The sequence below is a fragment of the Colletes latitarsis genome, chromosome 7, assembly GCF_051014445.1.
Source record: "Colletes latitarsis isolate SP2378_abdomen chromosome 7, iyColLati1, whole genome shotgun sequence".
Lineage (NCBI taxonomy): Eukaryota > Metazoa > Arthropoda > Insecta > Hymenoptera > Colletidae > Colletes > Colletes latitarsis.
The window spans coordinates 20,027,413-20,054,852 of NC_135140.1; the positions used below are offsets into that span (position 1 = coordinate 20,027,413).

Sequence of the window (27,440 nt, forward strand, 5' to 3'; positions counted from 1 at the left end):
ACGACGCTCTTGATTTCCCCCCCCCCTCCCCCCCCTCATTTTCGGGGTAAATCACTAAGTGAGAAAAAAATTATGTTATTTTATTATTGCATTATGTACTGTAGAAAATCTAGTGAAACTACTAGTTGCATCAATATTGAGCTAACATCGCAGAAATTAAATAATTCTTAAACAGTCATTTAATGTATTTTTTGAAAATAAGTTCGTACACCTGTGCCAGTGTTTGTGTTTACAACGACCAGTGCACACCGATGGAACCGTTTGTCGTCGAAGCTCTTGTCGAGGTCGAAGAAACAGAGACAAGGGTGGTTTCTGATAGAAGGGAAGAAGGACGGGGCTGAAGGAGTTTTGGAGTCCTGCAAGGGACGGCTAATTCCACCGTGATCGCATCTGATCGATGTCCCTCGACTGCCCCCGTAGAAAAGTTATTGTCCTCCGTATTTCTTTGAGCCTACCTTCCGCAATAGGACATTTTCCATCTCCTGGTTAAACTCTTGCTTCTATAATTAGCTCACTCACAGCTATAACATAAGTAAGTTGAGATGAACATCCAATTTGCATATTTTATATTACGAATAACTACCACATTTCAAAATTCCACCCTTTACGACTTTCTATTTCCGCGAGTTTTACGTCTCGTGCCATCAGGTTTCGAAATTCCTCATCGATAACGCTTCACCGCTCCACGTCCTAGGATTTTATTCGTCGGTTTCCTTTTCTCAAAATTTTTCAATGCAAAGTTTTATCCCGTGGGGACGTCTAGCTACCCAGCCAGCGCGAGTCCGGTACCCAGGAAGACATCTCTCAAAATAAACATTTTTACACGACCCTTTCCAATCCACGGAAACGCGCCCCGGAAGCCAGCGATCTAGCGAGTCTTCGACTTTAAGTCGGGACAAAACATCCCCGTCGTGGCCGTAGCTGGCGCGCGGGCACACACGGACAGTTTTCCACCGGTCCCCAGCCAGCATGATTCTTTTATTTTACTTTCGGCCGTGCTCCTGGACACGACGTACTCGATTCGACCCTTCGCGTCTATTTCGCCCCCGTGGAAACAAAGAGGAAAAGTCTCGAAGAGGAGAAGGAGCGGAAGGAAAGGATAGGTGACCCCCTCCCCCAGCCTGGGACGAAGAAGAAGGTCGCATATGGTGCCTCCAACCCCGAAAGTTTCGCCGTTCGTTGGGGGTGGCTATCTTGCCTATCACCCCCTACCCCCTTTCCACCCTAGACTCTGACCCTTTTATCTTATCTCACGGCCGATAGATAAGCACCGGCGATAAAGCTGCTGGACGAAATGAAGGCACGGCGCGCGGATGCAGTCGCCATTCCTTAATTAAGTCCCGACGACCGTTTGTTCGGTTTATTGGCTTGTTTGCCCCGCGTACTTTCTCTCTGGCCGACGTGGACGCTTGCCCCCCGGGAGAATATACTTCGTAGCTCGAGCGTTTCGCCGTTTACGGAATTGTTTCTTCTATCGGTCTCCTTTGCCGCTTTTTTCGCTCGATTTCGGAAGACCTTACTGCCCGAGAAATATTCCACTATGGCGGGCGATGAGACGCTTGGAGGGAGTTGCTCGCTGCGCGCAACCATAACGATGAGTTTACGCGCATTATGAAAGGTCACCTTGGCTAATTTCTGCGCCTCTTCGACGGAGTACGAGGACACGGTTATCTATTTCTTTTCCCGGTGGTTCGCGATTCAAAAGTTATTACGCGTTTCGACGTCCGGCCAGATCACCGGTCAAGGGGGGAGATAAATACGAAGGAGGATGGGGGAAGGGCATAGGCGACCGGTAAAAGAGATACGAGATAGAGAGCAGCCACGATGAGGTTGGAGGGGAAGGGGTGGAGCAGAGAAGAAGACCCCATTACGTATTCCTCCGGCATCCCTCTTGATCTCCCCGCATTTTTATTGCACTTGCCGCCAGTAAGAATATGTTTTATTTATATTTCATATTTCTCTCCGTTGCTGCTGCTGCTGCTGCTGCTGCTGCTCGATTTCGTGACCACGAGAAAGCTTGATTCCCCGGATTCGCACAGGGTGACCACGGGATACCGAGAGATCGGTGGGGGGATCTCTGTCCTCTTATTTATCTCTTTTCCTCCTCGTACACCGCGTGCCCCGTAATTTTGCTGCCCCTATTTTTCTAACTCCCCCTTTCACCCCGAGTCGAAAATATTTTCGTGGCTTTTGTCGACGGTGTTCCGGGTTCGCATTTCACAGTTGAAGAGTTTCACTTTATTCACTTTCTTATTTATTTAACAGATACAGCCACATGCTGCTACAAACCTAATCTATATATACAGTTTTGAAAGTTTTTATTGTACTGCTGTTATGCTTGATGAAAAATCAAATTACACAAAACGTTACTTTAAAAACTGTTCGATTCGGAGTGGAATGACCCACAAGGGAGAAGTTGACCCAAATCATTCGATGACGTCACGTGACGGCCCCCACCCATCACTGTTTCGGCTGATTAATTGGACGCCGTGAGCGGTGCCTGGGTGGTAATTTATTGAAGTGCCAATCGTCGTTGTTGTTATTATGACCGCTGGTGTTATTTATCGCTTTCACGGGAGTAGGGGGCGTAATGGCCGAAGAAACAGCGTGACAAATTGGAAATTCGTGTGAAATGTAAAGTGTAGAGGCTGTTGGAACTGTGCTATTCGGTTGTATCAATTTCACTGATATTTGTTCTGCTTAATAGGGGTTTATACGACTATGGACGTCAGGAAAAGGTAGACTTTTTTGTAAAAAACATTATTAATTAACGTATCGATATTATTTCATCGATATTTCTTCTGCTTAAAGGTTACAATATTAGGGAGGTCGAAAAGAAGATGGATTATGTGAACGTCGTGTCGCGGGGGTTGGTGATCGTGCCCGGGCGAAATATTTTTCCAGACGAAATAACAGTCCGTCGCGGAAAAAGAGTTAAATCTCGCCAAAACGTCGCGCAACCAGCGGCGCGTAAAGCTCGTCCGGTGCTTTGTGACTCTCGCGAGGGGTGTTACACGCAATTTGCCCGCACTTTCCAGTAATGACTCCGTGGGACCCTTCGACATATTTTATGGGCATCGTGCTGGCTGTGCATAACTTACAGTCCACTGGCTGAACTTACGGACAACGCGATCTCTCGTCGAGTGTGAAACGACGAAACCCCGGAAAGGAGGAAGCAAATCACCATCGTAAAACTGTGACACAACAAAGTATCGAAGATACGTTTACGGTTGTATTATAGAGCGGTGGTTTCCAAACATCTCTAAAGGAATAACCTGATACCAGTCTGGTAACACTGATACAGTGTTTTAACAACAAGACGATTGTCTCTCAGGTATAACGTTTCCCACAGTCCGAGATCTTACTCTCGCAATTTACGAGGGATGCTGTCTCGTGAGAATCAGCAGCCCGAAGTGCAGGACGTTCGTAAAAATGAATCGACGGCCACGGGTGAGCGTTTCGAAGGAGTATTCTTACCGCGCAGCGTGTTATCATTAAGATATACATCATAACCGTGTGAAAACGCGAGGATTCCTCGTCAGGATCGTTCGGCGAAGGTACGTGAGCTGAAAATGCTCACCGAGCTGAGTAATATCATCGCGTATACGTGACGCGGCTCCTCGGACGTCCTACGCTCCTGGCGATATGGAAGACGCTAGCGTGTACTCGCCGAACGCACACACGCGAGCAGACCGTACGCGTGCGTGGGAATTTCGGATAATTTGATAAGGATTCATGTCAGTGCGAGATGCTCCATGGGGCACAGAGTGAAATTCCTTATTCCAGTCGCACGCGCGTCGAGATGGCTTTTAAATTCCGTGGGCCCCTTTGATGGGGACCGCTTTCGAAACTCTGGCACAACAGCCACGTAAATCAGAAGTTTGATACGTTGGACCGACCGGGAAGCATAAATCACGGGCAGAAATTATATTCGCTCGAGGAGACGTGTCTTCTATATGAAGGTCACCAGAACAACTTCGGTATTAACTCCGGGTAACTCGACCGTTCCACCTGTCTAATCCTTTTCGCTTTGAAAATTATGCTTCTGTAGAGTGATCTATTTGGAATACGATTCTGTAGAAATATCCGTCGAATTCTGGTTTGTATCAGTGCTTTCCATACCTTTTGAGGTGCTCATCCTTGAAAAAAAAACAATTAAAACATCTGAGATTAATAGCCACAACTAAATTTAAATAATTTCCAAAATAATTGAATTATTTGAGATATCTGTTCTAATAATCTATAATATTGGACAGAATCTGTAAAAAAAAGGAATTAGGACATTTAATAAACCGTATGCAGTGTTATTTTTAACATATTTTTCACTTTTCAATGTGCAAATTAACATTGTGTCTCTTTTAAGATCGAAAAGAATTTCAAATTCCACGCCATTAATATTTATATACATATATTGCATAGTTTGTTCTACAGTGAAGAAAGCTACTGTCTCTTTGAATTATATAAATAACTATATCAAGATTGATATAGTTGCGAAGAAAAAAATTAAACACAATTTTTAGATTGTTTATTTTTGTTATAAACAACGAATAATTAACTTTAATTATGAAATTGTTGAGATTCCCTTCGTTGCGAAAAGTTAGAACATCCGGCATCCGCACGTGGCGTAATCACGTGGCCATTCACACAGAAGTAGTGAGACGTAGTGCGTAGCGAATAAAAGTTGCTAACTTTTTTCATAGTTTTTGGTTTTAATTTTTTGGTTTGACTAACTTTACGGTATCAATAACATGTAAAAAAGTATTCTGAAGAGTGAAACTTGAAAAGCACAGTTTATTATAGGCTAGAATTACGTACTGTGCCGTGTATCGATGAAAGGGAAAAAGCGGGAAAGGCGTTTGCTAATACCGGTTGTATATCAAGTTTATATGTATCTAATCGTTGTTAATTAATGCTCGTAATTTGGGTAATTACTGCAGTGATTGGGTTTGTCGTTTACTCGTTGATCAAAATAAAGATTGAAGAGTTGCTTGATGAATGCAGGTGCGTGATCGTACGCGTGACAGTGTGAGGTTACGTCAAATTGTAGCTATTTTTACACACGATATTTTCACTTTTAATTTCCGTGTCATTTAATGATTTTTATCAAAGGAATTTCTTAGAGTAATAGTATTGCCTTTTCTTCTTGAAAATATATTTCACAATCTATAAATGATCATGTATCGTGTATGTAAAACATTAACGCGTTAGGTATATTTATGTTAATAGAATGAGTGGGTTTGGCTCCAGGAGGTCATGCTCACCATATTTAGAGTCTCGGTGTTCAAATGGGTCGTCACCCAATCAACAAGGAGTAATAGAACTCTCGTCGGATGCCTCTGATAGTGACATTGACGATACAATATCAGAGGTATCGGACAATAGTAAATTGCACAATGAGTTTTTGTGTAAGTTTCACCAATCCACGGATAGTATAGCATCCGATGAAGATGTAGAAGAGTTGGTATTTCCATCTACTTCCGGCTCTAATGCTAAAACTTCGATGTTTGGGTGGGATAAGAAAAATATTAATTTAAAAAAGTCCAGTATTACGGAGGATGATGAAAGTGACTCTGCCAAAGCAGAAGTAACATCATTTCCTTTTACTGGGAAAAGATCAACCCAAAAAAAAATCAATTTTATCGCAGATGATGAGAATGATTTCTGTGATAGTTCAAATAGCAAATCAGACGCATTTAATTGCAAAGATGGGAAGAAATTTAAGAGGTCTGATAATGTAGGGTCACCAAGTACAAACAATTGTAAAGAAAATGTGTTAACTGAAGTAATGGTTCAACATGAACAAATGATATCAGGAATCAATGTTAAACTTCCTGTGAAACCTTACTCGTGTCAAGTTGCTGTAATGAATAAGGCAAGTATTTACCTTGATTAAGATTACTGAATTATGAAATTAACACAAGTACTTTTATTAACAAAATATTGCAATAATTACAGATTATACAGGGTTGTTTAAAGAAGGAAAACTGTCTACTGGAAAGTCCAACAGGAAGTGGAAAGACTTTGGCCCTTCTTTGCGGTGTTCTGGCTTGGCACGATCATCATACGGGTGAGTTAATAATATTTTCATAAAATACATGCAAGATTTATTTGAATTAATAAACTGTATAATAATCTCTTCGACAAATTAATTTGATTAACCACCATGTGACTATTTGAATGCATTGTGTTTTTGAATTTATTTGTATTATGTTCTTATGTTTATAAGCTATACGCGATTTTGACTGATGTTTTTAATAAATATTTTGTGACCTCAAAAGTTTTTAATCGCTTAAAAACTAGTTTTTTGGGGTCATATTTATATTTGCTCGATCAATACGATCATTGTTACTCGCGATTGCGATTCAATGGCAGCCATTGCTTTTCGTCCGCGAGATTTTCAAGTATCTTCCGGATTTTTCAAATTAGATGCAAGCCCTCCGACGCAGTGTCGACTTTATTAAACTCCCGTCGAGTTCCCCGACGTTCTCCGTCAGAACTTTAGAAAGACTTCTAGACAATTTCTTAACGTGTCACGACGACGTTCCGCGGAAAGATGCAAAATGATCGTGTCGAGTAATTCTTGCGTCGAAATTGGCCGTTGCTTTCCGTTCGCGGAAACTTCCGACGCGTTCGAAACTTTCCGAGAACTTCTCTCGCGATGGCCGTCATCCTCGCAGAAACGAACATTCTTAAAAATTCTTTAATACCGTCGCGAAACGAATTGAAAAAGTTGAAACTTCGTGTAACAGCTCGTGCACCGACTGTTTCTCAAACTGTTTTGTACCAGTGGAATCAATGATCCTCGAACGAACGCGAGATTGATTCAACACTGGACTGTTTTATATTTATCATAGTATTGTATTATAAAACAATAGCTTCCAAAGGTTTTCTTTTTGTTGTATTTTACCATAAAATCGCACAGAACAAAAGTTACTGTTGATTAAATTTGAAAAATTTTTTGAAACGTATTTTTGTTACAGCATCGTATTTATATGTATGTTAGTCCGTATAGCATCAATCATAGAATGTACAATATTTCGGTAACTGTTGCATGTACAGTAAAATTGAATACGACAAAAGTTATCGAACGTTAAATTTGGAAACTTTTTTTTCCTACGCAACGTTCGATACAATTGATAGTAACCGAAATGAATAAAATGTAGTTTTATCTGTCTGTTTATTACCGTATCATGAAAATAAAACAGAAAGCATTTTATATACACTCAAAGAATATTTTTAATTCTTAGAGATGGTATATTCTGTTGGTAGGCAAATAAGCCCCTATGTCATTTTTACACCACACGTATGTTTTTAGTTTTTAGACTACATGGAATGTTTATAACGTAATATTGAGAATACGATGTTTTATTTTTTTCGTATTTTCAATGCTACGATTAACCCACCCTGACAATTTGATGAGTGGATGCCATAGAATTCAAGCAAAAATATTTATTTACTTAGTAACCAAAATAAACTTAAAGTCACTGAAGCAACACTCATCGTTCAGAGTATGTGGAAATCGTATCGCGGAGATTAACTATTATGAACTATCATAGTACAGTTTATTTTGTACCTAATGTGTGCAATGTAGTTTGTATTGCACGTGGAATATTTAAGAGTTTTAGATATCAAGTTTAGGCTCAGTTTAATATTTTTCTCATACACTCATTCGTCATTTTGATACTTACAATTAACTATCTCGAAAACCCCATTACAAAAATTTGAAATCAAAGAGCTCCTTCGTATTTTGGCCACGATTTCGGGTGGATTTTCCACTGTGTGTGGCGTGTGTTTTGTTTTGGTTGTTCGTATACCTAAGTAGAAGACATCGAGCGTATAATCAAGGACTTTCAGTCGCGGACAGGAACATTAAAGAAGTTCTCTGTTGTCCTCCAGCCGGAGCTGGTGAACCGCCTATTAGACATTCTCAACCGTCATATTAATTTAAATTATTCAACCGTTTGCCATTTCCCTCGCGTAGGTTTCGTGTTCGTTGCGTGCATGCCGCTAATTGGCGGCGATTCGCGCGCAATTGCTAAACAATTAGGTTCGAAGTTCGCGTCGCGATACTCGTTCGTGGCGGTACCAGGTCGCGGATGGCGACGGTACCGTCTTTTTTGGCGAAACGCTCGACGGAAACGTAATTTCGAAGTATGGCTGACTCGATGGTTGGTCCCGGTTATTATTTCGCATTTGCATAATACTTTTGCCTCTTTTGTCGCAGTGGTTGCGCAACGGGGATGATAATTCCTCGGAGGGGGGTGGGCACGGAGCGGTTTGCGACTGAATTCTGATCGCGTGTTGCATTAGGTGTTTCATGGAAGATTTTATTTATTTTTTAAAAGATTTCAGTATCCACGAATATACCTATATGTTTATCTCTTTACCGAGGAACGTATCGACTTTAATAGTTTACTAGACGTCTTCGATTCTAGGGAAACTTACACTTTTCGCGGGTGGAAACTAATCAGGGCCTGTTAAGTGTTGTAGTTTTATCCGATATCCCTGCTATTCGCGCAGAAAATGACCGAAGTGTTATCGAGCACGCGTCCCAGACGGTCCATTGTCTCTCCGAAAATTTCTGGAGGGTGGCAAAGTCAATCGCGATGATTCAGATATTCTTCGTGGGGGTTGCTTATCTCGACGTACACAGAAATTTATAGATCACTATGCTAGCGATCCTTGTGCACGAACAAGGAAACAAGGAAGCCTATTTCCGTTTTATACCTGATCATTAGATACGATTTGACCTTAGACTTATCGAGTACTAAATTCTGCAAATAAATTGCCCAAAATCGTGATCGTAAATCTTGTCACAGAATCAATCCGTCGTTTATTCCTTTAAAAAACGACCGCATAATCCTGCAAACTAGCGAATAATAGCGGAGATTTAGCCACCGATTCTAAGTCGGGGGCCATCGCGTGTCATTTCGTGGCCCGCGTCGAATTAAAAGGTTCCCCGACGTTAACGTCGATTTTGCGTGCCGTGACGACGACATCTTTCTCTTCTTTCTCGTTCATGGCGAGGAACAAACCGCCGTCTGTCGTTCCGCTTCCGGAATCACGGACGGATCCCTCCCTGATTTCCTTCGCCGCCTCCACTTCCTTCTCCCGGTAACGTCCATGCAGAATCTGGAATTATCGAACACGCGAAACCCTTTTCCGCTCGGGGGATCGAACGTGTGCCTCCCCCTCTTTTGTCGAGGAAGGAAATCCTGTGATTTAATTGGCACCTTTCCGGCAACAGCGCGTGTCATTGCTGACTACAGTTTTCCCGGGCGAGCTAACAGCTTACGCGGCAGAAAATAATAGCGTTCCTATATAAAACAGCAGTTCCCGTTCTCAATCGATTTTTCTAAACATAATCGGTAGTACAAAACATCCTCGAACGAGTGCAGGTTTGACAAACGCTAGTTCGATTTCGGGGCTCGTGTCGCACGACACTCGATACGCTCTGTAGTACGCATTCGTAATTAGGCGAACGGGGGTCTCGATTAGCGTTAGTCATGACAACGAAACTCGCCGCACGACATCCTTCTCTTCCCCGGTTATAATTCGTTTTTTTTTTTTTTTTTTAAACCAGGCACCGTCACGCTCCGCTCGTGAGTCGAGTGGTACTGCTAGCCACCGAAACTGTAAACTTCGTGCTGTTCGAGAGTCGAATATATCAGCTTCTCGAAAAGGTATAGAAAATTTCGTGCGTCGCATGCGCGATCGACGAACGCTCGATGATCGCGTCGACATAATCGTTTCTATTTCTGATTCCGTCACTTAGCCGCGAACAGTTCCTCGAAGACCGTAGCTTGCGAGCAAACTGGAACTGCAATTCAACTTTTGATAGATTGTTAAGACGACTTCGCGACAATTACGTGTTCAACTCGCTGCTTCGTCGGGCCTCAAAAACCTGTTTCCCGCAATTACCCTAGAATTCTTAGAAGCGAAACGTAGGAAGAGTATTATTCTGAAGCACCGTGGAAATGCAATCAAACTTTTGCGCGAGCGGCGCGTTTGTTGGTTCGAGGACAGAACAATGTGATGATTAGGGTGGGCACGGTCCTCGACAGGAAAGTACGCGGTTGAAAACAATTTGCTTTGTTAGCTTGCATAGTTTAGTAATTAGCCTAGGATATTCTGGCTTCGAAGAAACGCTCGATTTACGAACTATTCGGAAAGTTCGTTTAGGCCTCAATAGAGCAGGTAATCGAGTTACGACTATCGTGCAGTTGTGTTTAGAAATTGGGACAAGTAACTAGCTTGAAGATCTCTGCTCCTGAGGAGTCCTAGGGTTGAGCAATATGACCAAGATGGCGTACCATCTACAGTACCAAGTCGAGCAACTCGAGTCATTTCTCATACACTCTTGAAAGATATAGAATTACTTCTTCAAAGAATAAGACCAAATGTTTATCGAGTCTGCAATAGGGTTTCTGAGGCTCGATTCAAACAGCGTCAAAAGTTTCATGTAGTGTCGCGAGGAGCAGAAGTTCGAAGAGTAATAGTGAGCTCTGGAACCTAAGTGCGGCAATTTTCCAGTTTGCAATGATTTACGCGCACCTCGAGCCCCGAGCAGAGCATTAATCAGCGATCGCTAAAAACCCCGGGACGTGTCTCGCGCAATTACCTTGGAATCCGCAGAACGAAATCGTTCGTAGAAATGGCGGAGCGTGATGCGTCGCGAACGTCGGAGACAGTGGGGTTGGGAGAGATCGAGAGGGGTCTGGGGAATATAAATTTCGAAAGTTTATCGCGGAATCGCATGCCGGCTAATGTCACTTTATTACAACGGCGAATAGACGACGTAGACGTTGGGAGACAGAGGTTCGCCCCGAACGAGTTCGAAATAACCGGCGGTCTGAGGAGGCCCGTTGCACGGCCAGGAAACTTGGCAACTCGGTAATAATTATCGGTGAACTACACGCGGAATCGTATATGTGTATGTACAAGAGAATCGTCGGCCTCGTCGTCGCCGTTAATCGTCTTTGTGCCTCAGCATGCGACAACTCCGCGGGCTATGCAGCCCTACGTGCTCCTCTGTGACGTTCTGACATTAATAATGGACCCTGGTCCCGAGACTTCCGCGCGACGGAGGTACCAATCCCGGTACCATCGTCGAAAACCGTTTGCAAAAGTCCAATACCTAATCGTACAGTTGCTATACAGCGAGCTCCGCTTCTATAAACCGTTCAAAGTTACCCCCTTCCCACTTTGAATTACTCCCACGCTTATCTTGTGCCGACCCTCATCTTTAAAAAAAGATACGGTCAACTTTGTAATCTAATTTAAGTCGTTCTGAATGTTTATATACAAAAATATTGATCTAAAATAACACATTTGACGTGGTCAAAATGTGGCCAACCGTGAAACCCGGAATTCGCGGGAAGATCTCTGCGAAATTGACCAAGAGCGGCCGATAATGGAAAACAGCGAGAACGTTGACGCCGAAACGAAAGTAAAAACGGAATCCGTTACCTCTGTAATAGAATATTTCACCGGCAGCGAGAATATTTTTCTTCGCTCGGTTTTTCGTGTTACGCAACATTTTCGCGGGATTGCGTTGCGGGAAGTAACGTTGGAACGCGGAACAGAGAAAAACGTTGAAAATATACGGTATCGGGGATTCGGGAACTTAACTTTTTATTGAAATTTTAATGCAGGCGGAATCACGATCGTTAAAAAGTGCTGTTAATTCTATCTGTAGAGTCTATAATTTAGAAACAAACTGCAGTAGGTGTTAGATGATACAGTTATCACTGATTTAATCTATTGCATTTGAATTTATATAGTTTGAGTCCAAGTCAGATACGTGGTACCTCTGTTAGGCTTTAAGATGAACTTTGCTGAAGAATCCAGTTCAAGGTGGATGCCCAGTACCCGATCAATCGCAATGCCAAGCGCGTGCATTTTCCATTTTCCATTTTCGCGGCCACTCAGCTTCTCAGCTCGCCTAGCGAGGATCGCGAGCCCCGACGAGAAATCGGTTTCGATCTAACGTTGCCCCGGTTCCGTACTATCAGCGAAAGGAGTGCGCGGAAAAAGGACAAGAACGATCGGTAGGGCGAGGAGCGAAAGAGAGACGCGAGGAACGGTAGTTCAGGAATGGTGCAGGGCTACCCGCAGAGCACGCTACTTGCTGTGGCAGCTTCACGAAGGAAAGACAAAGGAGGGCCCACGCTTTCATCCGTGCCGACATTAAGGTACCTACCGTATACGCCCTTTTGGGACACAATAAGGTCCGCATGCGGGTCCAACGGATCTCACGTCTTCTACGTACGCATACGGCTTTCTTCACAATGAGAATCTCTCTCTTTCTCCTCGACTCCCCTTCCATTCTGTCCTCCCCCTTCCATCCTCTCCTTGCGTTTCTATCGTTTGATCTCTTTTCTGCCTCTTGCCCTCCTTTTGCTCCCTTTCGATTTTCTCTCTGCTTTGTGTCTTCTTTTGCTTTCGAGTTTGCTTCGTTTTTTTCACCACTATCTTTTGCCTCTCTATTCCGGAGCATCTTCAGCCCCGGTTCCATCGTATCCCCTCATTCTGGTAGCGTCTTTCGACTATCGCGAAGATGGACTCGAGTATTATTTTCGAATCGGTGGTCCGTTCGAGGATCTTTTCTAGGTCGTCGTTCGGACGTTTCGGGCTATCGGTTCCTCTCTGTAGGACATTCGTCGATGAATCGCGAAACTTTTAGCATCACGGAGCTCGCTGTAACTAAATATCAGCGTTCGGGATACGCCGACAATATAATAATTGATTGCGTGGATAACGAGGGCAATTATTTACAAGTCGATACGAAGCTGCTGGGCGAAGGAACAGTTCAGCAGCTAATCGTTATTCTGTTTACTAATATTCGCCACTCCATGGCTGGTGCAGTTAAGGGGCGTACGAATGGCGTCACTGGCTACGCCCTGTTATCGTTTTTTATTGTTATGAAGGCACCAGTGGCCAGTCTCCTGCACAGTCGCCGGCTAAATAGACAAAAGAGTTGATCAATACTCCCGAAAGAGTTCCACAAACATAGATTACTAGACAACAATTAAAAAGCCTGTCGGGTAGATTATACTGCGCGTGAAATAAAAACCCAACTAATGGACGCAACTCTAAGAAGAAAAATGTTAAGGGATTCAGGGCCTGGCAACACCCTTCTCGCGTAAAAAACGACCTCGCTTAGCAACGGTTAAGCGTTATGCAAGAGTGTATGTAGCTATTGATCGATAATAGGATGCAGAATCCTCGCGGGAGCAAAAGGTCCGCGGACAGGTCTTGCCAGTCCCGGATGGTCCCGAGTAGACGCGGAAGATAAGGGACCCCCCAAAGGTATGGCGTGCGCCGCCGGTTCCCAACCAGTCCTGAACTCCTCTCTCGGGTGGTCTCCAACGTTCTCGGGCCCCTCTGTGCCCCTTCTTTTATATGGTCCCCTCCACTCCCTCTTCCGCGGTCTCCTTTCCTCCCGATGTTCGTCCTTCGACGACGATTCGCTGGTTTCCGCGGCCTGCTTACCGCTCTTTCCGGTACACATTTGACTCCACGATCGCGGAATTGCACGTTAAACCTTCGACCAATGATAATTGAAGGTTGCTCGAGTGCCTACTTGGATATTAGGTGACGAGGTGTCCAACTTTTGCGTGGCGGTCGTTCGATGTAATGGCTACCTATAGACCCTAATCCATCTAATGGGTGCCTAGTTTACTGTTGAGAGATGTTTTGACTACGAAACATAGCTCCGATCGGTGCACGATTTATTTTTACTCGATAATTGAGCTTGGAGGTCGTCCAGTTGTCTATTCGTCAGAAACTGACGTGTTCAATTTTCGTGGGGCAACTTGCACATTATAGTAGACACCTATAGAGTATTCTATACCCACCTGTAGACATCTACGCAGCTGTTAGATGGTTCCTTTACCGTTCGAAATTGATATTTATAGAACGTTACTTCCTACTAAACTTCGATTCATTTTTTACATATTTTATTCCAACGTCCACGATGATGTGTGACAGCGTAAGAGAGGATGAAACGTTGGCCACGTTTTAGATTAACCGACGTTTCCGTAGCCAGTGTCAAGGGACGAAAAGTGTCGCGGTCCTCGTTTTTATTGTTTCGACTATCGATTTGATATATCATCGGACCCGGCGGCCAAGGAACTCGATCGACTAGCCGCGATTGCACGCTCGGTTGCCCCGTTGGCCAGAACACACCACGGTCTCTCTCTTCTTCCGAGAAGGGATTCGCGATTCAAAAAGTGCCGCCCTTTGCGAATTCCACACGAGCCGCGATCTTACATAATTCTATCGTGCTCTGGAAGATCGCCCGGCGTCCTGGAACCGGGCCGTTTCGGGCTTTCTAAGACCCAGCTAACGATTCCAGATAGCCAGGGTCCAACCGATTCTTTTAATCCGCCGTTCCAGAAATTCGTGCGCTGCATCGCTGCTTCTTTGTTCATCCAGCGAGTCCCTTTATGTCGATACTGACCCAAATTGGGCCAGTGTGTTAGAGTTAGTTTCTGTGTTCCTCGAGACATTAAAATAGAGGGTGGTTTGTGTTTGAACAGGTCCACTGTTCACTGTTGAGTATCTCTTAGTGTTAACAATGTTTCTATTCTTCTTTTCCAATCTCGAATTACTCTTGTAGCCTTTAGTATAAAAAATCTGTTAGATTCTGTGTGTACCACCGATTGAATTCCTCCTCCACGCGTCAAAGGAGCTGATTTACATAGAACCCAGCATCTTTTGCCCTCGAGAGCGCCATCGGTCCCGATTTCCCCGTTCACGGACACGGCGTGCTCGTCCGAGTTAATGAAAAATGACGCGTATAAACCGTGAGCGAGATAAATTGACTCTTGGCCTTGAATAATCCCGCAGGTTCGGGCGAGCGAATTCGGTCGTTCGACGAATTCGACCGCGCATTCCCTGATGTAATTCACGTGGAATCGATCGTGTAGGGGCCCCGGCGTTGTACGGCCGAGCATTTTTCGTTCGGCCGGAAATGTTTCGCAGGTAAATTGCGGGCGCCAGGCGCCCCGGGCGTGTCGTGTCGCTCGTTTTCGCCAATTGACGCCGATGCTTCGCAATTTTTACCGTCGCTTCTCGTTCGTCGACTCCCGCGTTCCCGTGTTGTTCGTTCCATCGTCGAATCTCGTCCCTGTGACGTTCAACGCGTTCGAGATCGAACCGACAAGATACATCATCCGATCGACAGTGTAAAATTATTAGACTTGTGTCTCTTCGTCGCTGAAGGGATGAAAACTAGCTGTAAATATATTTATATAGAAAGAATATGACTTGGATTTGCATCGGAAGGACTGCTCTTTTAATGTCTCCCTGAGGGTAGTAGTCAAGCTAGAACGAGGACATTCTCGATCTAACATTGTAGGTAGCTGTATCAGGTGTCTGATAGTATACTGATGTCAAGTATCTTTGGATGTAGGACGTTGTCAAGTTAGATTAAGGGCATCGTCAAGCAAGATGGAGCACATAGTCAAACATTGCAGCTAGCTCCGTCAGTAGCCTCATAGCACGCTGATATTGAGTGTTCCTTTTCGAATAGGGGTTGTGCTTGGAATTCTTAAGAGTACTTCCTTCCCTTAGATTAGATATCGAGATTCGTCCGTTAGAATATTCAAGTCCTTCGTGAATTTGACTTCCCCGAAGGATTGAATTTTTAACCCAACCATTCACGGATCGGAAGAACCTCAAACCGTGCTATTCCGTTAGGCGAGCCCACTGTTTCCTTTCGATTTTGCAAAAAATACAAATAATGGAACAGCTATCGAGTCCCGCGAGATTGTTTCTGTTTTGATTGGACGTTTCCAATCGGCTTGAAGCATCGATGCGCACTGGGGGGGAGGGAACTCAGTTTGTCGAATTACCGGGAACGATCGTTTAGATAAATAAATTCTCGAATGTTCTCGCGACGTTCGATCGGACGGCGTCAATCAATCGGCTTTTTAATCGTCACTGTAACGCCAATCCAGCGGGGAATTTCGAGCTGGCTCGGCCGCCGCGCGAAAGGTTTTCGACCACTGCGGCGAATTCCAGATCCCCGAATTAACCGAATTGAAATTTCGATCGTTGCCCGCGAACGATGGAAGCTTGCCTTTCGAATTGCGAGCTCTTGATCCTCGCGATCGCTGCTTCCCTTCTCGCACCCGCGCCCCCCTAACACGTGCTTGCTGTATTCAACGATATAAAAATGGTTTTTCTCCCTGAAACTCATAGCGAAAGGGAACGTGAAAGGGTTTTTGTTTTTGAATAAAGTTTAAAAAGTGGTCATTGACAAAAATCGAAAATCCGGTTTTAAAAGAAAATGTGTAACAGTTCATACTCGCAAAATTTCACAAGATTCATTAAAATCTCGTAGAAATTATTGGCAGATTTTAAATTATTGCGAAGCACCTACACTCGGAGGATATAGAACTTGGATCGTTGATAAAGTTTACGCAGTAAAGACACGTGTACTATTGTAATTGCTTTTAAACCTAATTGAGAAAGTTTCTATTATAATGTATAATTTCCAGGTTAGTTTCGTAACAGAACAGCTGTATTTCCACAGTGTTAGTTCTTTTAATCCTTTCAACTCTCAAGGGCATAAGGCCTGAAACGTATTATTATTAAGTTTTTTAGAACTATTTGTGAAAGTTCCTACTGTAATTAATAATTTGTAGATTTAGTAACAACGTGCCTGTACCTTGCTTTTACGCTATTATTATGCACTCAGAGGTTTTTGTTGTTCCAATAATTCACTCAACTTTCGGGAACGTTCTTGGATCAATTCGTTGGCCACGTCAAAGTTAACCTTAACATTCTTCCTTATGTTACAAGTAAGATCATAAGGTAATTTGTGAACGGTTGCATAATTTCCAAGTTAGATTTCCAACAACAGAGCCGTTCCTCGCCCGTGCGGTGCAATTATGCATTCCCCGTTTATGTTATTCTATCGTTTCTCGCAACTTTCGAGACACGCGTCTTGGATCAACTTCGCTATCGTCTTCGCGGAATCCTGTTTCCCGATCTCCTTCCCTACGTGCGCGCGCATCCATTCTATAGTTCCGTTCTCTTGTATCCGGCACGGTCTGTCATTATCGAAACCATTTCGGTCGCGGAAGTCCGTCGGAAAGGAAGAGGAACGAGGGAAAGGAGGGGCGGTCGACACCCTCACCCCGAGCGGTTCGGTTAAGTGCAGAAACTTCTCCCGCGCATTCTGCGCCGCGTGCTTGGTTGCGTGCGTGCGTACGTGCACTTCTCCGACCGTGGGCTATACAAATTTATGGCGTGCATACGCACAATATGCGCGCACACGGCGTTAAACAAAAGCGCGCCGCGCACCGACGTGCACGCACACGTCGCGGCGGGGGCTTTTTGCGCGTGCGCGCGCGCGCTCACCGGTGGTCATGAATATGTATGGGTCTTTGCGGAAGATACGCGCGTGTCCTTTTTCCCCAGACGTCGCGTGTGCGTGTGCGTAAGCGTTAAGATCAAAGGATGCCGCCCGCCTTCTTTCCGATCCCCCCCTCTTCGCCCCCGTCCACGCACCTCTCCCCCAATCCCTCCTTTTCTCTCCGTCGGCTAATCGTCCCCTCGCCCCCTCTCTGCCTCCGATCTTCTCGCTCGGCGTGCCCCTCCTCCCTCCCCCGCGCGCGCGAAAAATCCCGTCTCGGTCGCGCTTCGCCGTTCGTAGCTTTCTCTCCTCGTCCGTTGCGGTTTCCCCGCCGCCCCACTCCGCACCTCACCACCCCCCTTCCCGTAGCGCACCCACCACGGCGCACTTTATTCGCGCGAGTGTACATTACGCGAGCGTATCCTCCTTTCCAGCTCTCGGTTTCTTCGTTCCCCTTTTTTTTTTTTTTTTTCTCTCTCTTCGTCCCTCTGTGTTCTTTCTTTCGCCGCTCAGGCAGCGCGCGTGATTTTCTGCCGCCGCGCTCGCTCGGTGAAATTTATCAACGACCGCGACGGCCATAATCGCGGGGCCCTCCCTCGCGAAAACCGGGTCGAATGAGCGATCGGGGATTTACGCAGGAGCGGTCCTCGCGTCGTCGGAATGGCACTGCGCGGCTCTCGAGCGATGGTCGAGACCGAACAACCGATAAATAAAATAATTGTACAGTTAGGCGAGCGTGACTAATTACAACCGATTCCAGTTCTTTTTTCTTGGATCTTGTTTTAAGTTTCTCATCGAAGTGATGATGGTAGATCCTAAAGGGAAGCCTAGTTTTTAAAAAAAGGTTTCTTTATTTAAGCTTCGATAGGTCTTCGTAAGTCTATTGACGGCATTGTCTATGTGTATGCATTGTGAAGTCAAAATATACTTCGAGAAAACTTTCAAGTACCGCGAAGTACACACATCCTTAGTGCTTCTTCTTTTGACCCGGCAATCTACGGTATTCGATGTTCTTTAGACTAATGAATTACCAGTTTCACGATAATCAATAGGTACCATTTCACTATAGTCTCATAGAGCCTCGTAACTCCATCTCAAGAACTTCTAGAGTTCACCTGGATATCGTATTTATAACATTAAGCTTAAGAAATTGTAGTCGTGCTTTGAAGGACCGTCAATGTGGGATCGGGCCATGTATAATACTGTTAGGTTTACTTAACAGAAGGTATATATCTGAGCAATCGAAGGATTTAACCTAACATACCTCCCTATTTCTTAGAAGTCTGCTACGTTACCTAAATGGACGAGTGTCAGAATCACCCGCCACAAGTGCCCGTTAGTAAGAAAGTAGCTTGTACAATAGATTAGAAAGTTAGTAGCCAGCTAACAGATAGTTGTAGGATATGAAGCGAACGTTTAACAACTGCAAATGAGTTATCGTACGTTCGACTGACGGGATGGCCCGATACTTCTCTCATCAATAGCCAACAAAACGAACTTAACCACGAGTTTCCATTCCCCAGTCGGTTTCCCACGACCAGAAGCATCCACCGTTCCTCGAAGCCCGACTATTCCGCGCGGGAACCTCGCGTCCCTTCGACCATCTCCATTCCTCATCGACTATGTCCCTGTTAGACCCCCGGTGCAATCGAAGCGCGAAACGATTCGCATCAAACGAGGTGAGAAAATTCTTTGGCGGCTAGGTAAGGAGCGAGGATTCGCCCAAGTGTCTGTGAAACGGAAGAGCCAGCTGGCGTTCAACGAATAATGTGCCCACAGCGGGAAGAATCCTCCATCGAGGCGCGGAAGCAAATGCTAATTAATGACCCTTAATTCTCTTAATTGGTCACTGCGATCGCGGCGATCCGCGAGGCACTCGCGCGCCCGTACCTCTTCACAGAGCCGCTTTCGGGCTCTGAACGCTTTCCCACACTCGGCTGGTCGTAGTCTGAACCGCGATCGATCCCCTGCCCCCTCCCCCCTCCACGATTAATTTTTCAAGGCCACGAATTTCCTCGATCCGCCCTCCGACGCCTCTGCCGTCGTGTCGGTGGCGACATCTCGCCGAGATCCTGTGAACCCCATGGCGAGCTTAGTCGAAAACAAATCCCTCCATTACCGAGTGTTCGGAAAGTAAGACCGATAGGGCATTAATCAATTAAAACTAACAATTTCAGATAGCGTTTCGTTGACATTTTAACACAAAAGTGTTGATAGTGAAGCATTATTCTTTATAAAAATTTCACGCATCTATATTCAAATACAGCGTGGTAAATTACCGTGTAATATGATTGTGTACAAGTTTAAAATGCTGTACAATTCAAATTTTATCTATCCCCGATGTCCAGACACTCTTAGAATTCATATTTTGAAGTAAACGCGACAGACTCGAATCTAATCCAGATCTGAAAAAGCAGACCAACAGCAGTGACGGGTGGTTTCATTAAAATGGGTTGGATTTATACCGCGCGCGTATGAAGAAGTTTAAATGTGCTGCACAAAGGGAAAACGAGCATTAAATTTGCACAGTTTCTCTTAAACGAGCTGTGCGCTTATAAAGGCGCCTGTCCATCGTGTTTTCATCTTTCTCAACTCTGAACATATTCTTCCTTCTTCACTCCGACTTTTCATTTTGGATGGATGCTATTTGTCAGTTTCTCGAATTAAATCCTGTAAACTATTGGTTTTAGGGTAGATTTATCTTAGTACTTTTATTCGAACAATTCGTATAATTTTTCTGTAATAGACACTAGGCGTTCGAAAATAGTTTAATGAATTCTAGAGTTTTGAAGTAAATTTTCTAACATCCTGTAAGTGCTTAGGCGTTGGTTAGACGGTCTCCGTTGCGCATGTGGCCCAAGGGGTTGAAGGGGATGGCGATGGATGTAAAAGCTGCTCGTCGTGGGGTTCGTCGTGCATCCAGTAGGAGGAGGCACGTCGACGACGACGACGACGACAACGACAATGGAAATTAAAAAATGCGACTGGAAGCGGGCACGAGAAAGGAGGTGAGAGCGTAGTCGAGCTGGTTCCTCCAGCGGATTCCGGGATACACCCAACCGTGGAAAACAATGCCGCCTTCGCGTCAATGCGCCCTCCAGCGCCGATGAACTTCCATGAAAACTACGTTCGAATATTTATCCCTTTCCTTCGTCCTCCTCGTTCCTCCTCGCCTTCCTTTGTCTGGCTTCGGTTTCTGGTTCCGATGTCTGGGGCGTATCAGGAAACTTCGAGCAGGGATGTTGAGCTGATTTTCGATCTATTTAACCCTCTGCCTCACGGATGAGATGTTTGAGGTTCTTGTGGTGTGTGGTCTTGCAGTTTGGTACTGACCGAGGTTTCGTGGTTTCAGACATGTCCTCTTGGAAAAGCGTTTGAACGTGACTCCCGGGGTTGTAGATAGAGATATACGAAGTCAAATGACACGATGATACTGATCTAGGACAGGATGAAAGATTTTTTAGAATAAAGAACAAGCTACGCCATAAGGACAATGGCACATAGAACTTGGAAAGGATTCTAGTGGATCATCGATCACTTGTCACTGTCTGGTTGCTCTATTTGGGGATATAGTAGTGTCTGTCAGGTTGTCATAGGCTCAGACTAGAGAGGTGGAGTATAGTTAGCACACTACTACCAATTCCAAAAAAGGGTGAGGATCTTTGTGACAACCTGACGGGAAAATATTGAACTTTCCATCGTGTGAAAGAAGATTTTGCAAATAAACGACAAGTGAGATTAAAGAATACAGAATTGTAATTAGCGATATGAATGGCGAAAAAAGAGGGGAGTTTATTAAGGAACGAAGGGTTTATTGTTACACGTTCGCAGCGCGCATGACGCATAATACAGAGGGTAAGAACGCGCGGATGCTTCGACTCATCCTCGAGGGTGAAGCACCATCAAGAAAGACGCACCGATGCAACATCCTTGCATGGGATGTTGCGTCGAGTGCATCGCGGGACGCGAAGTTGTCAATGTACAAACGAGTGTTGGCGGTGTACGCTATGAAATAAAAAAATTAGTATCATCTTGGCGACCCTGTTTGAAAAATCGATATAAATTTTTTACAATATAGTTCTTCCCTTGAGAAGTTAAGTCGAATCTGATCTTTGCTTAAGTCAGGATCGATTTCTTCTTCTCCGTGCAATACATACTCTAGAATTACATGTCTCGAGCGGTGCTTTTTAGAAAATCTGGTCACTGGCTACGAATTTCGTTCAGTTGAACAAAATAGTATCTTTTTGAGGAGGTTTAAGTCAAGATTGATTTTCTCCTCACCCTATAATATATTATATAAATTGTGTATATTGTTGCTATTCTCATTACAAGCTCGCCTAACCAATCTGACCACTAGCCACGAATATTCTACGTTGCTATGAATTTCGTTCAATTTCATCTCTCTTCCTCTGGCTCTTTGTCGTGGCCTCTTCATCGCTCTCGCGTCGCTTACGTGTATCCCGTTCCCTCCCTTCCACGTGTAAGGCGAGCATGCACGTGATGCACTTCATGTACCGAGTGAAACCGCCCCGTGCTACGGCACTAATTAACTGATTCTCATTACGTGGCCGCGCTATACGAGGCTGCGTTTAATGAGACCACCGGTACGGTGCAGACCTTCATCGGGAAAGGCATTTGGCTTGATGGGAATTTGTTATGATAATATCGATCGGTCGGCGCGACCAGGGGACACGACCAGTTTCATTCGCGTCTAACGAGACCCTCTGTACTTCCATTTTGTTCCGCGACGATGGAAAACGAGAGCCGCGTTTCTTTTCTTACTTGTACGCGCCAAGTGATAATTGGCCGCCATTAAGTGTCGACGATCGGTGCTTTCCAATTTTATATTCGACTTGTTACCAATTTTATTCGTCAATTACAATACGAAATACTTGAAATAATTAATGCTACGTGTTCAGTTCGAATAAAGTAATATTTTAAATATCTCTTGACTATAAAAGTAAGTTTAGTTTTTTCATTTGTTTAAAAGTATACCTTCCTTTTTGAAAAACGAATGTCTTTGAATTTATTTACATTCAGTGGCACAAATTTAATACCATGATTTTAGCAAATTCAGAAACTGATTTTAGTATTTCATGAGACTTCTTTGCCTCCAATTAACGGCCACGCGAGTACATTGGATATTTTACCGCGAAGGTGTTACGGGTTGTCAAGTTACTATTTGCAGAATCTCATATTCCACAAAATATCCGCGATTTGTTTGTTCATCTATCGACGAATAATTTGAATTGGCGCGTGAATCGGTCGGGGAATAATTAATCGGAAATTAAATGAACGTTTAATAAATCCAGAGAGGATTAACGCCAGTACCTGCGAATCAAATATGAAATCGCTATATACTATTACTGTCTGCATTTCAGTTTTCGAATATTCATACGTCACGGTTGTGGAATCATTTATATCAATTTATTTCCTTATCACAATGACTATGTAGAAAGCAATTCACGCGAATTCTTCTTTAAACACGAGACAATTTCTTTCTTGTAATTTCCATGATACTAGTTTAAAAATTTTCATGTGCTTTCTACGGTGTCAACCATGCTAGAAATGTTGACGACTAGAAGAAGGTGTCATCCAAAGTTTCGACAATGAAAAATCTGAAAAGTCGAATACTCCAAACTCGAAATTCCATTTTTATCGTGACGGTGAAGCTATAGATCATGAAAGGGCGTACCCAAAAACTCTGGAAGCTCGAATTCACCCAAGAGTCCAGAGGATCGTGCTCCGCATCCCCCAAATTCCCACGTCTTGGTACTCCTGTACTCTGCTTGCAACGAAATCCAAATCCCTCTGTGCCCTACGCGACCGTCCAGGCTCAAACACGTTGGTCAGCGAGTTCCGATCGATCGTTAGAATCGGCAAAACTCCCTGGAACGGATCCTCCGCGTCCGACTAACCGGATGCTGGCCTCCAGGAAGAGGCACTTGGGATCTCCCCGCTGGCGGATGGCATTCGCCGTTCGACTTGGCGCTCTTTGTCGAGGAGCCGTGGATGGTCTCCATCACACGCAAAATGCTCGTGTACATTGTCCTTCTAGCCCAGGAGGATCCTGGATTCCCATTGGACGAAAACCGTCACAGCCACCACGCCCATCTGGCCTTCTATAGAGGTTCACCTATACCTTCGGAGGGACTCTTTCTCTCTCCTCACGGGTTTCTCTCTCCCCGCGAAGAAGGGGTTCTCTGTCGAGGTTGTCCAGCTGTCTGTGTGCGTGTACGTGTACGTGTGCGCCAGTGCACGCGTGCATGCGTTCCTTGCACATGCACCCGCCGCCGCCTCGCTAGCTTGTCCTCTACCCCCAGGTCTCACGGAGCGTCCTACCCTTCTTTTCTGCGCGCCGCTGCCTGGCTGCCTGCTCTCTTGCCACGGCGCTCCTGGTCTCTTATTCGGTTCCGTTTCCACCCAGAGGGACGGAGAGCGACGGACGAGGAGTGTAACCGGGATTCAGGCTACCCTCGTGCTAAAGGGAGAGAGAGCTTTGCTATTAGCGAGGGCTCCGATCCGACGCCGACGACCAACGTCTACGGGAACAATATTTATTCCTTTGTCGCTTGCACGGGCAGACTGCTCGAGATAACGAAATGTATTCGTCGATCTCGAGTGGGACGCTCGGAGACGACTTGAAGGATCGCATTTGAATAATTTTCACCGCGTACCCGACGATCGGGATCAACCGGACACCAAGAGGACCGAACGGCGGGCAATTAAGCGGCGGTCGATTTCGAGAGACGACTGGGGATGTTACGCGACCCCATTCAAGTCGGATGGTTTTTATTTCGAGGGGGGTTGGTACTTTCTGTTTCCCGAGTTAGAAGTCTGTTCTCGGAGCTGGAATTCGAAGTTGAAGTCCGGGGTCCTTGATTCAGAACTACAGTTCTCGTGGGTCGTTAATATTGTTAGGGATATCGTTAGATGTTTCGTTGAGAGACGTTCAAAGTCTCCAGTGAGAAATCATAGATAGTGATTTGGGCAAAGTGCTGACTAGTCGATTAGAGTGATAATTTTAAGTGATTCGAATGGCCGAAGCAGCTGGCAGATTTTCGTATCGATGTACCATCAGATTTGTTCTGTTTTTGTAAATAGTAATGTCAGACCTTCAGGCTTTTTTTAGTATTATGTGGAGAAACTTCCTATTCAGTGGGAGCATAAAAGGTTGTTCATGGAGCAATAGTTTAGGAGTTCTGTCGAGAGACGAACAAGACACCCAGAGATTGAACAATGGGTAATTAAACAGCGAGTGATTGGAGGGACGGTAGTGGGTGGTCTGCATCCTGACTGAAGCAGTCGGGAGGTTTTCATTTAGGGGCACTTTTCAGTGTTCCGAGTTCAAAGCCTATTGGGGTTAAACTCGATTTCATAGTTCAGATTTTGGTTTATCGTTTGGGGTCTTCGATTCAGATTTATAATTATTACTTTAACAGTCCTCTGTTAAAAGACAGTGCAATATTAGACTAGCCTACAGTACCCTAAGTCTTGGATTCAATTGATGGTCTTTTGTTCAAGGTATCCAGTTGAGAGATATAACAAATACCCAGAAATAGTGTAATTGATAATTAAGTATCAATAGTTTTGGGCGAAGCAGTTGGAAAGTTCCTCGGTGATGTGATACTTGCTGAGAAGCAGTCTGCTGAGAGGAATGTACCCTCCGCTGTCTTTTCCTGCTTCTAAAATCAATACTCATATAGTAAATACCTATTACCTCAGACTTCAGATTCGAGACTATGATTAGACATGGCTAGTCCTTTATTGCAGTCTCTAAACATGTCGATTCGAAGGGTTTCTTAACTTTGTCTATGATTTAGAAAATTTCGTTTGCTTTCGAAGAGTAACAGAGTCAAATCTGAGTTTCATGAAAAGTCTGAGGGCGTGCGTTTGTTTTGAACGCATGGTAGGTTCGAATCCTTCGCTGGCTCGGTCCTAGGAGGGACAAGGCACATCTAGGAACACTGATGAGTTTTTCGAGTGGCAGCCAAGCCGTTTGTTGTTGAACACATGTGAAGGAGGACGAAGCTACTTCGCTCTTTAGACTTCCGTCTAGCTGACCGTACTCATTACTCCATCTTCCGGAGAAAAGCGCTCCTCTTCTTCCTCCTCCAGTAGCTCCTCCTCGTTTCCCTCCTTCTCCCTTTTCTTCCCAACCCCCTGTTCTCGCTGGTCGAGCCAGATAGGGCTGGCGAAGTTAGATGAAAACTCAGACATTAGACGCCACTCTTGACGCACGGTATAACGGGTGTTGTGGAAACGAGACTCGCGCCATCTTGGAAATATTTGTCTTCCACTCAGGTTGGACTGTCCGTAACGGTTTATCACTTTCTATTTTGATTCGATTTTTCACCCGGAACCCTCGACCTTTTTGGCGCCTCGAGTTTCATCCCTGATACTCTATTGAGATTTCCTTTTGTCGCTTTTAATTTTTAACGCGAACGGTAATTTCTTTATTACACAGGAACCTGAATTTGTTCTTTGAAACGATTAAGAGCTGTTTAACAGAGTCCTAGAAAGCTGGATAGATTTTCTTCTCAATTTTAGGTACTGCGACTGGCAGTAATATTAAATTTTAATTCTTCTTTCACCGCGGAATCCTTTTATTGAAATTCTAGAGTGTCGAGACGTTCCAGACAAAAGAATTCGGATTACGGAAGGTTTATATAAAAGATTCGTCCGTCAGCTTGTAATAGCCTCCTCTGGAAGTATTTTACTAGCGCTCCAAGATATTTGAACTCCTATTTATACTTTTGCAGAGGTCCACTAGGTCCAATATTCTCTATAATTAACAGACTGTTGAAGGGAAATATTAGATTTTGTATCGGTTAAAGTACTGTTCCATGAATCAGTACCAACCTGTTCGAAATAAAAAGAGAATAAAGGACGATCTAAGGATCTACCGACAGATCGTGCCGCGATGGGGATGGGGAGGACCGTGGGTTTTGAATGAGAGGCCAGAAAAATAAGAAAAACGAAACACGAATCGCAGAGAGGGATCAGTTGATGAGGAGTTGTAGAGAAATGGACGGTAAACGAACTATTTGGCGAAGAGGAAAAGTTAGGAGTGGGTGAATCGGTTGAGAAAACTGAAAGAGTCCGGAATCGGAGCGCGAAGTGGTGCACTCGACAGGTAAGAATAAAATTGTGAAAGGAGGTCTGTGTGTGGCGTGAAAAACGTTACTAAATCAAGCTTGACACAGTGTTGCTCAAGAAACAGTATTTTGCATAAAATTCTGAGGTGTTTATTAGTGATCAATTGTCGTACGTAAACATATAATTCCTTTGGAGAACGTTGCGGGACTTAAACAGAGATTTCAAGGTGTAAAAATCTGTGGAAAAGTTTCTAATAGGAGAAGAATTATAGTTAGTGGTAGAAGAAGAGTCGTAGTTACCAGTGTAGAAGCTGCTATAATTGCCAATGGAATTTATAGTTCTCAATAATGAAAGATTTAGAGTTATCAATAGTTAAAGAATTATAGCAACCAGTAGAAGACGAATTATAGTAACTATCAGAAGAAGTGTTGTAATTATCAATAGAGGAGGAATTATTATAGCATAAAAGAAGGGTGTACCTATCAATACAAAAAGAGTTCTACTTACTTAAGAGTTAATTCACAGTTTAAAATCGATTATTATAGTAAATTATCGGAATCATGGCGGGGTTCGAACGAATAGAAACCATCATACACGTCGTCCTGGTGGTGCTTTACAGCAAACGGTTAATTTACTCCCGTGGGCCATGAAATTCATTTCGTCGACTTACATTTTCCCCGGAGAGTGGAATAAGCAGCGGTCGGTGGGAAATCTGGACGAAACGTCCCGTGGGACACCAGAGACGCGTATCCCTCTTCTCCATTACGTACATACCCTGTAATCCGGCCGTCGCTATATAGCATCGCATCTAATTCCTTTAATTAAACATACGGGGCTGGGCTTTTGATCGTTTTTAATTCCTTCTCGCGTGCACCGTGAATCGCGCGCATGGCTTTCGGTGACTCTGAACGATCATGGCACCAGGATTCCTGGACCACTCTCGTCAAACGGGACCGTCTTTTAGCGTCAAAAG

At 44.4% G+C, this 27,440-nt stretch overlaps 1 protein-coding gene across 3 annotated transcripts in view; it reads left to right on the top strand.

Moving 5' to 3' along the window:
* Window positions 1–4,649: 4,649 nt before the first annotated feature.
* LOC143344199 (Fanconi anemia group J protein homolog) overlaps window positions 4,650–27,440 on the top strand; it is a 59,364-nt gene continuing 36,573 nt past the window's right edge. For 2 of the 3 annotated variants that reach the window (XM_076770028.1, XM_076770030.1), the window contains exons 1-3: window positions 4,650–5,001; window positions 5,227–5,872; window positions 5,956–6,067. In XM_076770028.1, the coding sequence (XP_076626143.1) occupies window positions 4,910–5,001; window positions 5,227–5,872; window positions 5,956–6,067 (850 nt within the window). In that variant the 5' untranslated portion in view covers window positions 4,650–4,909. The remainder of the gene's footprint in view (window positions 5,002–5,226; window positions 5,873–5,955; window positions 6,068–27,440) is intronic. The other variant, XM_076770029.1, reaches the window with a different exon arrangement.